The sequence below is a fragment of the Salmo salar genome, chromosome ssa02 (assembly GCF_905237065.1).
Source record: "Salmo salar chromosome ssa02, Ssal_v3.1, whole genome shotgun sequence".
NCBI classification, from domain to species: domain Eukaryota; kingdom Metazoa; phylum Chordata; class Actinopteri; order Salmoniformes; family Salmonidae; genus Salmo; species Salmo salar.
This window is the reverse complement of record NC_059443.1, coordinates 87,871,320-87,886,060: the sequence shown is the minus strand read 5'-3', so window position 1 is coordinate 87,886,060 and position 14,741 is coordinate 87,871,320. Positions and strand designations below refer to the sequence as shown.

The following is a 14,741-nucleotide window of genomic DNA, read 5'->3' as shown; positions in this document are numbered from 1 at the left end:
GGCTAAATGGCTAATGTAATGATGCATTAAGCCATGTATACAATAATATATATATATACATATACATATATATATATATATATATATATATAGTACCAGTAAAACACACGTCATTTAAGGGTTTTTATTTTTACTATTTTCTACATTGTAGAATAATAGTGAAGACATCAAAACTATGAAATAACTCATATGGAATCATGTAGTAACCAAAAAAGTGTTAAACAAATCAAAATATATTGTATATTCTTCAAAGTAGCCACCCTTTGCCTTGATGACAACTTTTCACACTAAGGGCAAACTGTCAAATAAATCAAGAGATAAAAACAAATTACAGTCAGAGCAGTGGTAAGATTTGTCTCCTGTGTGTGTTCTCTGGTGTCTATTCAGGCTGCTTGACTGAGTAAAACTCTTCCCACATTGATTACAGCTATAAGGTTTCTCTCCTGTGTGTGTTCTCTGGTGCTCTTTAAGGTGTTCTCTCCGAGAAAAGTTTTTCCCACATTGCTCACAGCTATATGGCTGCTCTCCTGTGTGTGTTCTCTGGTGTGATACCAGGTTGCTTGACTGAGCAAAACTCTTGCCACACTGATCACAGCTATATGGCTGCTCTCCTGTATGTGTTCGCTGGTGTGATACCAGGTTGCATGACTGACTAAAACTCTTGCCACACTGATCACAGCTATAAGATTTCTCTCCTGTGTGTGTTCTCTGGTGCTCTTTAAGGCGTTCTCCCAGAGAAAAGTTTTTCCCACATTGATCACAGCTATAAGGTTTCTCTCCTGTGTGTGTTCTCTGGTGTGTTACCAGGTTGCTTGACTGAGTAAAACTCTTCCCACATTGATCACAGCAATAAGGCTTCTCTCTTGTGTGTGTTCTCTGGTGTGTTACCAGGTTGCTTGACTGAGTAAAACTCTTGCCACACTGATCACAGCAATAAGGCTTCTCTCTTGTGTGTGTTCTCTGGTGTGTTTTCAGATTACTTGAATTAGTAAAACTCTTCCCACATTGATTACAGCTATAAGGTTTCTCTCCTGTGTGTACTCGCTGGTGTATTTTTAGTTTTGATGAAGATTTGCAATGTTTCCCACAGTCAGAGCAGCACTGAGGTTTCTTTCCTGTGGGTCTCTGATTGCGTTTCTTGAGGTGTCCTGATGTGGAGAGACTCTTCTCTGCCTCGTCAGCATCATGATGTTGTTGAGGCTCCCCAGAGGATCTACGATAGTCCTGTCTCTCTCCTGTGTGAACGTTCAAGTCAGGCAGTCAATGTAGTGAATGTTTAAATGTTTTTACAAACTTTGACAAATGTCTTCTAAGTCTTGTTTTAGTTTTAGATTTCGGTCCACCAGCCACTGTAACAGACAGATGATAGAATATACCAGCCACTGTAACAGGTAGATGAAAGAATATACCAGCCACTGTAGCAGGCAGATGATAGAATTAGAGGTCGAACGATTATGATTTTTTTTTTTCAACGCCGATACCGATACCGATTATTGGAGGGCCAAGAAACCCCGATCCCGATTAATCGGCCGATTTTTATTTATTTATTTGTATTAATGACAATTACAACAATACTGAATGAACACTTATTTCAACTTAATATAATACATAAATACTATCAATTTTGCCTCAAATAAATAATGAAACATGTTCAATTTGGTTTAAATAATGCAAAAACAAAGTGTTGGAGAAGAAAGTAAAAATGTGTGTGCCATGTAAAAAACCTAACGTTTAAGTTCCTTGCTCAGAACATGAGAACATATGAAAGCTGATGGTTCCTTTTAACATGAGTCTTCAATATTCCCAGGTAAGAAGTTTTAGGTTGTAGTTATTATAGGAATTATAGGACTATTTCTCTCTTTACCATTTGTATTTCATATACCTTTGACTATTGGATGTTCTTATTGGCACTTTAGTATTGCCAGTGTAACAGTATAGCTTCCGTCCCTCTCCTCGCTCCTACCTGGGATCAAACCAGGAACATATCGACAAAAGCCACCCTCAAAGCAGCATTACCCATGTAGAGGAAGGGAAACAACTACTCCAAGTCTCAGAGCGAGTGACGTTTGAAACGCTATTAGCGCGCACCCGGCCAACTAGCTAGCCATTTCACATCGGTTACACCAGCCTAATCTTGGGAGTTGACAGGCTTGAAGTCATAAACAGCCCAATGCATTGCGAAGGGCTGCTGGCAAAATGCAGTAAAGTGCTGTTTGAATGAATGCTTACGAGCCTGCTGCTGCCTACTATCGCTCAGTCAGACTGCTCTATCAAATATCAAATCATAGACTTAATTATAATATAATAAACACACAGAAATACGAGCCTTAGGTTATTAATATGGTCGAATCCGGAAACTATCATCTCGAAAACAAAAGTTTTTTTCTTTCAGTGACATACGGAACCGTTCCATATTTTATCTAACGGGTGGCATCCCTAAATCGAAATATTCCTGTTACATTGCACAACCTTCAATGTTATGTCATAATTACGTAACATTCTGCCAAATTAGTTCGCAACGAGCCAGGCGGCACAAACTGTTCCATATACCCTGACTCTGCGTGCAATGAACGCAAGAGAACTGACCCAATTTCACCTGGTTAATATTGCCTGCTAACCTGGATTTCGTTTAGCTAAATATGCAGGTTTAAAAATATATACTTCTGTGTATTGATTTTAAGAAAGGCATTGATGTTTATGGTTAGGTACAGTCGTGCAACGATTGTGCTTTTTTCGCAAATGGGCTTTTGTTAAATCATCCCCCGTTTGGTCCCGTGTGGCTCAGTTGGTAGAGCATGGTGTTTGCAACGCCAGGGTCGTGGGTTCGATTCCCACAGGGGACCAGTACGGAGTACGGAGAAAAATGTATGAAATGTACGCATTCACTACTGTAAGTCGCTCTGGATAAGAGCATCTGCTAAATGACTAAAATGTCAAATGTTTGGCGAAGTTGGCTGTCTTTGTTAGGAAGAAATAGTCTCCACACTGTTTGCAACGAGCCAGGCGGCCCAAACTGCTGCATATACCCAGACTCTGTTGCAGAGGTGACACATTTTCCCTAGTTAAAAGAAATTCATGTTAGCAGGCAATATTAACTAAATATGCACGTTTAAAAATAAACACTTGTGTATTGATTTTAAGAAAGACATTGATGTTTATGGTTAGGTACACGTTGGAGCAAGTCCTTTTTCGAGAATGCGCACCGCATCGATTATATGAAAGCAGGACAGGCTAGATAAACTAGTAATATCATCAACCAAGTGTAGTTAACTAGTGATTATGATTGAATGTTTTTTAAATCTATAAGTTTTTTAAATCTATAAGTTTAATGCTAGCTAGCAACTTACCTTGGCTTCTTACTGCATTCGCGTAACAGGCAGGCTCCTCATGGAGTGCAATGTAAAGCAGGTGGTTAGAGCGTTGGACTAGTTAACCATAAGTTTGCAAAATTGAATCCCCAAGCTGACAAGGTAAAAATCTGTCGTTCTGCCCCTGAACAAGGCAGTTAACCCACCGTTCCTAGGCCGTCATTGAAAATAAGAATGTGTTCTTAACTGACTTGCCTAGTTTATATAAAAAAATAATAATACAAAAATAAAATCGGCAAATAGGTGGCAAAAAAATACCGATTACCGATTATTAAGAAAACTTGAAATCAGCCCTAATTAAAATCGGCCATTCCGATTAATCGGTCGACCTCTAGATAGAATATACCAGCCACTGTAACAGGCAGATGATAGAATATACACGCAACTGATTCTTTTACCAGGCCAAATATTTTTTTTGCCATGACTGATTACACCAGAAATCACAACTACAAGAAAACGAATAAGCATACTTGCCAATGTTTGTAAAACAAGGAATGTAAGTAAGAAGTAATGTGCTGAGAAGTATTTCTGTCTGTAATAAAGCCCTTTTGTGGGGAAAAACTCATTCCGATTGGCTGGGTCTGGCTCCCCAGTTGGTGGGCCTATGGCAGCACACCTGCGCAGTTATAAAATCTATAGATTAGGGCCTAATTTATTTATTTCAATTGACTTCTATGAACTGTAACTCAGTAAAATCTTTGAAATTGTTGCATGTTGCGTTTATATTTTTGTTCGGTATAGATAGGAGCTGGACAATTCCACAGTAACGGACACAAGACTCTGATTTTTCACCTTAAAATGTATGCAAAACAAAAACCATTGCTGCTTTAAAACCACGTTTCTGTACAAAGATTAGTATTTACTGGTGTTAAACTGACCTGTCTCCTCCTCTCCTTCCTCCCCCTCCACTTCAAAAACTGCATCCTTGTCTTTCACAGTAACATCCTCCTCCTCTTTCACTCTGAATGTGTCTTCCTCTTCTTTAACTGTAACGTATTTCTCTTCTTCTTTCACTGTAACAGCCTCACCCTCTACTTCTTGTTTTACAGTAACATCCTCCTCCTCTTTCACTCTGAACGCGTCTTTCTCTTCTTCTTTCATTGTAACAGTCTCACCCTCTACTTCTTGTTTTACTGTAACATCCTCCTCTTCCTTCTCCTCTTTCACAATGTTCAGCCCCAGAGCTTCTTTCTCCGTCCAGCAGACCTCCTCTTCTTTAACAGGAGGGGAGTAGTTTAGGGAGCTCATGTTCGGGGATGTTAGCTAGCTAGCTATCATTAGCGACCAGGCTAGTGCTAACTTAACCAGCCAGCTACTATAGCTGACTAATAAAAAATAACGTAATATTAAATTAAATAGGTTAACAAGTAGATACGACAGAAGTGTGTCTAAAACACAGTAGCTAATATAGACCGAAAGCGTATAAATATCTTGAATCTTTGGGCTATGTTGGCTAGCAAGCTACCGAGGTGGTTGACGAGCTGTTTATGAAGAACCGTCCACTAGATTATACGTCACGCTGGCAGCATCGCCTGAAAGACGCACATCGCCGTCTGCTGACTGGAGGGAAACGCAGTTGAGGAAATATATTTTCAGATAAAGATTATTTTAAATGTATTTAATTCACTTTTTTTAACTTTAGTTTAGTGCATTTTGTTACGTCAGTCTACTGTCCCCACATGCTTCAAGATGTCCACCATTGTTCCTGTACCCAATATTATTTTTATGTAACAAGGCAAGTCAGTTAAGAACAAATTCTTATTTACAATGACGGCCTACCCCTAGGAACAGTACTACCCCTAGGAACAGTACCATCCTGGCCAAACCTGGAGGACACAGGGCCAATTGTGTGCCGCCCGATGGGACTCCCAATCACGGCCAGATGTGATACAGCCTGGATTTGAACCAGGGACTGTAGTGACGCCTCTTACACTGAGATGCAGTGCCTTAGACCGTTGCACCACTCGGGAGCCCGGAAAGCAAAGGTAACTGAACTAAGTGACTATCGCCCCGTAGCACCCACTTTCATCATCATGAAATGCTTTGAGAGACGAGTCAAGGATCATATCACCTTTACCTTACCTTACCTTTACCTTAATTTGCTTACCGCCCCAATAGATCTACAGACGATGCCATCGCCATCACACTGCCCTATTCCATCTGGACAAGAGGAATACCTATGTAAGAATGCCGTTCATTGACTATAGCTCAGCATTCAACACCATAGTACCCTCCAAGCTCTTCATTAAGCTTGAGGCCCTGGGTCTGAACCCCGCCCTGTGTAACTGGGTCCTGGACTTCCTGACGGGCCGCCCCCAGGTGGTGAAGATAGGAGAAAACACCTCCACTTCACTGATACCCACAAGGATGGGTGCTCAGCCCCCTCCTGTACTTCCTGTTCACCATGACTGTGTGGCCACGCACGCCTCAATCATCAAGTTAGCAGAAGACACAACAGTAGTAGGCCTGATTACCAGCAATGATGAGACAGTCTACGGGGCGGAGGTGAGGGCCCTGGGAGTGTGGTGCCAGAAAAATAACCTCTCACCAAACGTCAACAAAACAAAGGAGATGATCGTGGACTTCAGGAAACAGCAGAGGGAACACCCCCCTGTCCACATCGATGGGACGCAGTGGAGAAGGTTGAAAGTTTAAAAGTTCCTCGTCGTACACATCACTGACAAACTGAAATGGTCTACCCACACAGAAACGTGGTGAAGAAGGCGCAACAGCGACTCTTCAACCTCAGGAGGCTGAAGAAATTTGGCTTGGCACCTAAAACCCTCACAAACTTTTACAGATGCACAATTGAGAGCATGCTGTCAGGCTGTATCACCGCCTGGTACGGCAAATGATACCGCCTGCAACTGCACCCCCCCGGTGATGTGGTCTGCCCAATGCAAACTCCTTTTGCTTCATGCTCCTTTTGCGAAGGTGGCACTACAGTCTCCTGGTAAAAAAAAACGACTTTGCCAAAAAAAAACATGCAAAGTGTTGGAAGGCTGCAGTCCCTGGTATATCATCAGACTGTAAAAACATAACTACATCCTCAGTCCCTGGTATATCACCAGACTGCATATAAACTAACTGCATCCCCAGTCCCTGGTATATCATCACACTGTACAAACCTAACTGCATCTCCAGTCCCTGGTATATCATCAGACTGCATACAAACCTAACTACATCCCCAGGCCCTGGTATATCACCATACTACATACAAACCTAACTACATCCCCAGGCCCTGGTATATCACCATACTACATACAAACCTAACTACAATCCCCAGTCCCTGGTATATCACCAGACTGCATACAAACCTAACTACATACCCAGGCCCTGGTATATCACCGTACTACATACAAACCTAACTGCATCCCCAGTCCCTGGTATATCACCATACTACATACTAACCTAACTGCATCACCAGGCCCTGGTATATCATCAGACTGCATACAAACCTAACTGCATCACCAGGCCCTGGTATATCATCAGACTGTATACAAACCTAACTGCATCCCCAGTCCCTTGTATATCACCATACTACATACAAACCTAACTGCATCCCCAGTCCCTGGTATATCATCAGACTGCATACAAACCTAACTACATCCCCAGTCCCTGGTATATCACCAGACTGCATACAAACCTAACTGCATCACCAGGCCCTGGTATATCATCAGACTGCTTACAAACCTAACTGCATCCCTAGTATATCATCAGACTGTACAAACCTAACTGCATCCCCAGTCCCTGGTATATCATCAGACTGCATACAACCCTAACTACATCCCCAGTCCCTGGTATATCACCAGACTGCATACAAACCTAACTGCATCCCCAGTCCCTGGTATATCACAATACTACATACAAACCTGACTGCATCACCAGGCCCTGGTATATCATCAGACTGTATACAAACCTAACTGCATCACCAGGCCCTGGTATATAATCAGACTGTATACAAACCTAACTACATCCCCAGGCCCTGGTACATCATCAGACTGTACAAACCTAACTGCATCCCCAGTCCCTGGTATATCACCAGACTGCATACAAACCTAACTGCATCCCCAGTCCCTGGTATATCACCAGACTGTACAAACCTAACTGCATCCCAGGCCCAGGTAAATCATCAGACTACATACAAACCTAACTGCATCCCCTGTCCCTGGTATATCATCAGACTGTGTACAAACCTAACTGCATCCCCAGTCCCTGGTATATCACCATACTACATACAAACGTAACTGCATCCCCAGGCCCTGGTATATCACCATACTACATACAAACCTAACTGCATCCCCAGGCCCTGGTATATCATCAGACTGTACAAACCTAACTACATCCCCAGTCCCTGGTATATCACCATACTACATACAAACCTAACTGCATCCCAAGTCCCTGGTATATCACCAGACTGTACAAACCTAACTACATCCCCAGTCCCTGGTATATCACCAGACTGTACAAACCTAACTACATCCCCAGTCCCTGGTATATCACCAGACTGTATACAAACCTAACTACATCCCCAGTCCCTGGTATATCACCAGACTACATACAAACCTAACTACATCCCCAGTCCCTGGTATATCACCAGACTGCATACAAACCTAACTGCATCCCCAGTCCCTGGTATATCATCAGACTGCATACAAACCTACCTACATCCCCAGGCCCTGGTATATCATCAGACTGTATACAAACCTAACTACATCCCAGGCCCTGGTATATCACCATACTACATACAAACCTAATTGCGTCCCCAGTCCCTGGTATATCATCAGACTGTACAAACCTAACTACATCCCCAGTCCCTGGTATATCACCAGACTGTATACAAAACTAACTGCATCCCCTGTCCCTGGTATATCATCAGACTGCATAAAAACCTAACTGCATCCCCAGGCCCTGGTATATCATCAGACTACATTCAAACCTAACTGCATCCCCAGTCCCTGGTATATTATCAGACTGCATACAAACCTAACTGCATCCCCAGGCCCTGGTATATCATCATACTACATACAAACGTAACTGCATCCCCAGTCCCTGGTATATCACCATACTACATACAAACCTAACTGCATCCCCAGTCCCTGGTATATCACAATACTACATACAAACCTGACTGCATCACCAGGCCCTGGTATATCATCAGACTGTATACAAACCTAACTGCATCACCAGGCCCTGGTATATAATCAGACTGTATACAAACCTAACTACATCCCCAGGCCCTGGTACATCATCAGACTGTACAAACCTAACTGCATCCCCAGTCCCTGGTATATCACCAGACTGCATACAAACCTAACTGCATCCCCAGTCCCTGGTATATCACCAGACTGTACAAACCTAACTGCATCCCAGGCCCAGGTAAATCATCAGACTACATACAAACCTAACTGCATCCCCTGTCCCTGGTATATCATCAGACTGTGTACAAACCTAACTGCATCCCCAGTCCCTGGTATATCACCATACTACATACAAACGTAACTGCATCCCCAGGCCCTGGTATATCACCATACTACATACAAACCTAACTGCATCCCCAGGCCCTGGTATATCATCAGACTGTACAAACCTAACTACATCCCCAGTCCCTGGTATATCACCATACTACATACAAACCTAACTGCATCCCAAGTCCCTGGTATATCACCAGACTGTACAAACCTAACTACATCCCCAGTCCCTGGTATATCACCAGACTGTACAAACCTAACTACATCCCCAGTCCCTGGTATATCACCAGACTGTATACAAACCTAACTACATCCCCAGTCCCTGGTATATCACCAGACTACATACAAACCTAACTACATCCCCAGTCCCTGGTATATCACCAGACTGCATACAAACCTAACTGCATCCCCAGTCCCTGGTATATCATCAGACTGCATACAAACCTACCTACATCCCCAGGCCCTGGTATATCATCAGACTGTATACAAACCTAACTACATCCCAGGCCCTGGTATATCACCATACTACATACAAACCTAATTGCGTCCCCAGTCCCTGGTATATCATCAGACTGTACAAACCTAACTACATCCCCAGTCCCTGGTATATCACCAGACTGTATACAAAACTAACTGCATCCCCTGTCCCTGGTATATCATCAGACTGCATAAAAACCTAACTGCATCCCCAGGCCCTGGTATATCATCAGACTACATTCAAACCTAACTGCATCCCCAGTCCCTGGTATATTATCAGACTGCATACAAACCTAACTGCATCCCCAGGCCCTGGTATATCATCATACTACATACAAACGTAACTGCATCCCCAGTCCCTGGTATATCACCATACTACATACAAACCTAACTGCATCCCCAGTCCCTGGTATATCACCAGACTGTATACAAAACTAACTGCATCCCCAGTCCCTGGTATATCATCAGACTGCATACAAACCTAACTGCATCACCAGGCCCTGGTATATCATCAGACTGTACAAACCTAACTGCATCACCAGGCCCTGGTATATCACCATACTACATACGAACCTAACTACATCCCCAGTCCCTGGTATATCACCATTGTCGTGTCTTTGGGGGTACCGTTAAACTGAAGACATGTTTATCAATTAGCTCCCTGTAATTATTATCATGCGATTAAACTGATTAATCGTTTAATTGTAATTAACTAGGAGATCGGGGCACCAAGGAGAATATTCAGATTACAAAGCTATAATTTTCCTAATATAACTTTCCTGTACTATAATATTATATTCTATTATATTATAGGCCGATTATCTTCAAGTTTAAATGGTGTATTTTACCTCGAGTCCAGTCTCATTCCAAATGTCGTAAATTGTTGTATCTGCATGAACCCAGTCTTTACTAAAATCATCCATACATCAATTGTCTTAAAATCATTTATTTACTACACTAAGTAATTAACAGAAAACATACAAACAGTAATTATCGTCACAAAGGATTGGTAGAGGAATGTGCCCTAGTGGGCTAAACAGGCAGGTTGGCCTGTTGAACAATGGATCATAAAAGGTCAGCTGTGGCACACAGAGTTCATTAATATTAACAATTGACAATTGAAGGCTCGTTCATTCGGGAACAATTGCAATCAATATATATTTACGCTCATGTGTCGTCGAGATCCTTGTTCAAGCGTCGTTCTGATGGAGAGTCTCTCTCTCGGTTAGAATGGATCTTTCAAAGCGACATTCATTAATGTCGTTATAGAATGGATGTTTCGTTGGTCTTCGCGTTCAATGATATAATTTACTTAGCTGCAGACTAATAATTAATATCAAAGACTTGTTCTTATTCTGTCGGTCTCGATAGTCTAAAAGTTAACCACGTGGTATGGTTCACTTTCAGTAGAGGAATTGGATGGTAAAACCTATTGGCCATGGAGTGGAGGCCTGGTCTAAAGAAATGTAAATCAGGGTGTGTTTTATAGTGCCCATAGAACAGGCTTGTCAAATGACGCCTGGTCCTGTATGTGTCCCTGGGGGCGTGCCTATGACTGAGTTAGACTTGGTTACAGAAATACAATTCTATCACATTACATCAGTACATAGCATCTCAATGTATTACAAAAGCTTTATCCTTATTAATACATTCTATACAACCATTATGATGCAAGTCTCAAGCTGAGGCTATTATATAAACAGTTTTATGGTAATATGGCTATATTGTCTCTTCTGAGTATCACAAAATTGTACCAAGCGGATCAGTTCGTAGCTGGATTCTTCACCAATCTTCCATACCTTCTCCAGAACACAAATGTCGCATTGGCTCCCCAATTCTGTGAGTTGGAAGAATTTCCTGTGTCTCTCTATGGGCCATGTGGCCAGAGACTCTCCTGGAATTTTAGAGTTTTTACAACCCTTTCACACAGGGCCTGGTTTGGGGGGGAGGTAGGTTGGGTGGTGGTGCAAAAGGGAGGGGGTCAACTGTCCTCCCTGTACCAAAAGAGGCCAATGTCATGACACCATGCTACATACAAACCTAACTGCATCCCCAGTCCCTGGTATATCACCAGACTGCATACAACCCTAACTACATCCCCAGTCCCTGGTATATCATCAGACTGCTGTGACAACCCTCCCACTCTGTCTGCTGAATTCTATCTCTTTTCTCTTGTTTTTCCTTAATAGGATGTCGGTGGGCGGAGCCGGGAGGGTCGTCAGTGAAATGGGACACACCTGGGCTGGGTGTGTCCCAGGATAAATGCACCTCTTCCCCGTTCATTGAGGAGACTCTCTCCATGCAGACACAGACAGATTTTGGTTGTTTGCGTTGGAACCTTTCAACACCCCTCATTATCACATGTATACACGCGACCACTCACTTACACTACTGACTAAACACACACCATTGTTAATTCTATTTACTTTACTTCTGTTAATAAATATATTTTGTTATTCTTTATCTCCACGTTGTCTCACTTTTTGTTACGGTCTTCGAGCCGGTTCGTGACACTATGGTCAGCGAGCTGGAGCCCAACTAATGGAGACCAGTTTGAACCCAACTAACAAAACCCAAATAAAACATGACTGCAGATCAGAAGAGCAGAGAAATACAGAATGATGGTAGGGAAAATCACAGCATCAAAAATAGATAGATTCCATGATGGGGAAACAAAGCTTCCTGAAGCATTGATCCTTTCCAGCCAATTGTCTCAAAAATAGGTTCATTACACAAGGCTTTGAGCAAAACAGAATTTAGAACAGCCAAATAATTATAGATGACATCCCACACTGTAGCAGCATAGCCTTTAAGTCATTATTATAGATGACATCCCACACCGTAGCAGCATAGCCTTTATGTCATTATTATAGATGACATCCCACACTGTAGCAGCATAGCCTTTATGTCATTATTATAGATGACATCCCACACCGTAGCAGCATAGCCTTTATGTCATTATTATAGATGACATCCCACACCGTAGCTGCATAGCCTTTATGTCATTATTATAGATGACATCCCACACCGTAGCAGCATAGCCTTTATGTCATTATTATAGATGACATCCCACACCGTAGCAGCGTAGCCTTTATGTCATTATTATAGATGACATCCCACACCGGAGCAGCGTAGCCTTTATGTCATTATTATAGATGACATCCCACACCGTAGCAGCGTAGACTTTGTCATTATTATAGATGTCATCCCACACCGTAGCAGCATAGCCTTTATGTCATTATTATAGATGACATCCCACACTGTAGCAGCATAGACTTTATGTCATTATTATAGATGACATCCCACACCGTAGCAGCATAGCCTTTATGTCATTATTATAGATGACATCCCACACTGTAGCAGCATAGCCTTTATGTCATTATTATAGATGACGTCCCACACCGGAGCAGCGTAGCCTTTATGTCATTATTATAGATGACATCCCACACCGTAGCAGCATAGCCTTTATGTCATTATTATAGATGACATCCCACACCGGAGCAGCGTAGCCTTTATGTCATTATTATAGATGACATCACACACCGGAGCAGCATAGCCTTTAAGTCATTATTATAGATGACGTTCCACACCGTAGCAGCATAGACTTTGTCATTATTATAGATGACATCCCACACCGTAGCACCATAGCCTTGCCGTGTTCGAGAGCATAAAATCCATGCTGCATTGTGGGTAAATGGTGACTGGCTGACTGATTTATAAATTATAATGAGTAGTTATTTATGATATAATGTGATTTGTAAATCAGTCAGTCTGCAGTCGCCTGCAGTGTCGAACAAGCCCAATACCAAACCAATCAGGTGGTTGTTTGATGAAATGAAGCTTCAGACGTCATTGATGACGTGCTGCTGATAAAGTGATACAGGCATCGGTACACTGCTTTGAAGTTTACTGCTTAGCGATTTGGACGCAGGCCTCGTAGCTCCGGTATCAAACATAACATCCCTACTGACAACAAGGCAGCAGAGCCTACCGTGCTAATGCGTTCCCGCTAGATATCACAACCACACAGTATATGAAAGCATGAGGTGTGGCTAATGTTGACAAGCTTGAGCTAGATACCGAGCTAGCATACAAACGCTGTAGCACATAGTGCATTGTGGGTAGTTTAGAAGATATCCGGAAATAAGTTAACAACGCAATAACACAACTGCTTGTACATATAGGTAACTAGATCGTGACTACAACTAAGTTGCTAAGTCTTTAACCACAATGTGTTGTTACACTGGTGAGTAAAAACTCATGAAAAAAAAGTGAAAACTAACGCTTCCTACACTTTAACTTGTTGTCTGAAAATAAAATAAACATTTTACTGCGTTACCCACTCCAGTCAGCAGATGGCGGTCTGGGAATTTAAGGTAATGCTGTTAGTGTGACGTATAATCTAGTGGACGAAACGCTTCTTTCAACAGTAGCAACAGTTATTCAGCCACCTCGTTAGCTTGCTAGACAAAATAGCCGAACCAATAAAGCTCTTTAGACGCTTTCGTGTATATTAGCCACTGTGTTTTAAACCCACTACTGTCGTCTAGTCAGTTATTCGATTTAATTTCATATTTACGGTGTTGTTGTTATTAGTCAGCTAGCGGGCTGGTTAAGTTAGCATGAGCCTAGCTAGCTAGCTAACATCCCCAACATGAGCTCACTAAGCTACTCTCCTCCTGCTAAAGAAGAGGTCTGCTGGACGGAGAAAGAAGGTCTGTGGCTGAACGTTGTCGTGAAAGAGGAAGAGGAAGAAGAAGAGGAGGCTGTTATAGTGAAAGAAGAAGAGAAAGACGTTACTGTTAAAGAAGAGGAAGACTCGTTCAGAGTGAAAGAGGAGGAGGGGGAGATGACTGTCACATTGGAAGAAGAGGAGGATGAAGAGAAGGAAACTGGATATCTGGGCTCGGTTTCCCAAAGGCATGTTAAGGCATCCAATGGTTCTAACGATAAACGGGCCCTGGTTAACACTAGTAAGTACTGTCTTAAAAACAGAGGCACAAACTCTGCAGTTGTTGAGCTGATGTGTGGTGTTAAAGGGGAAATCTGCAATTGCTACACCCATATTGTGACTTTTAAATTATTTATTTATAGCCATTGATTCTTGAAGAATATAACACATGCCTCATGAGCTTAGTTCAACTGTTGTACCCCATCAGAACCCCAAATAAGCTTTTTTTACTCCAATGTTCAGAAACATTGTAAATTAACACTGTATAGCCTCAACATGGTTTAAACTATAATGTTTATCATGGATGGTCAGTCCTTGCATCCATAGGTCTGTCTATGAATTTGAGACCAGTTATATTTCTCCAGCCCCATCATCATCATCTTATTACCAAAACAGTGGTGGAATTACAGCTTTGTTATTGTTTGTACTGCAGATTGGTTGATTGTGTGGCTTTTTAAAAGGGACAACCTAGGA

The 14,741-nt window shown here is 42.2% G+C and overlaps 2 protein-coding genes across 2 annotated transcripts in view; one reads left to right on the top strand and one right to left on the bottom strand.

Annotated features, from left to right (window-relative positions):
• LOC106606985 (zinc finger protein 850-like) overlaps positions 1-14,741 on the top strand; it is an 898,172-nt gene that overhangs the window by 396,170 nt on the left and 487,261 nt on the right. The gene's annotated exons all lie outside the window — the stretch shown is intronic.
• Positions 206-4,858, bottom strand: LOC106595846 (zinc finger protein 436-like). The gene is made up of 2 exons (XM_014187196.2): positions 4,247-4,858; positions 206-1,235 (listed from the first exon to the last, which is right to left on the bottom strand). The coding sequence occupies exons 1-2, from the start codon at positions 4,614-4,616 to the stop codon at positions 283-285; spliced, it is 1,323 nt and encodes a 440-aa protein (XP_014042671.2). The 5' UTR covers positions 4,617-4,858; the 3' UTR covers positions 206-282.

Bases quoted from the DNA above. Each gene is read 5' to 3' on its own strand.
- LOC106595846 (XM_014187196.2), bottom strand. From the start codon at position 4,616: ATGAGCTCCCTAAACTACTCCCCTCCTGTTAAAGAAGAGGAGGTCTGC. The intron at 1,236-4,246 runs GTCAGTTTAACA...ACGTTCACACAG, and splicing joins GGAAGGAGAGGAGGAGACAG to GAGAGAGACAGGACTATCGT.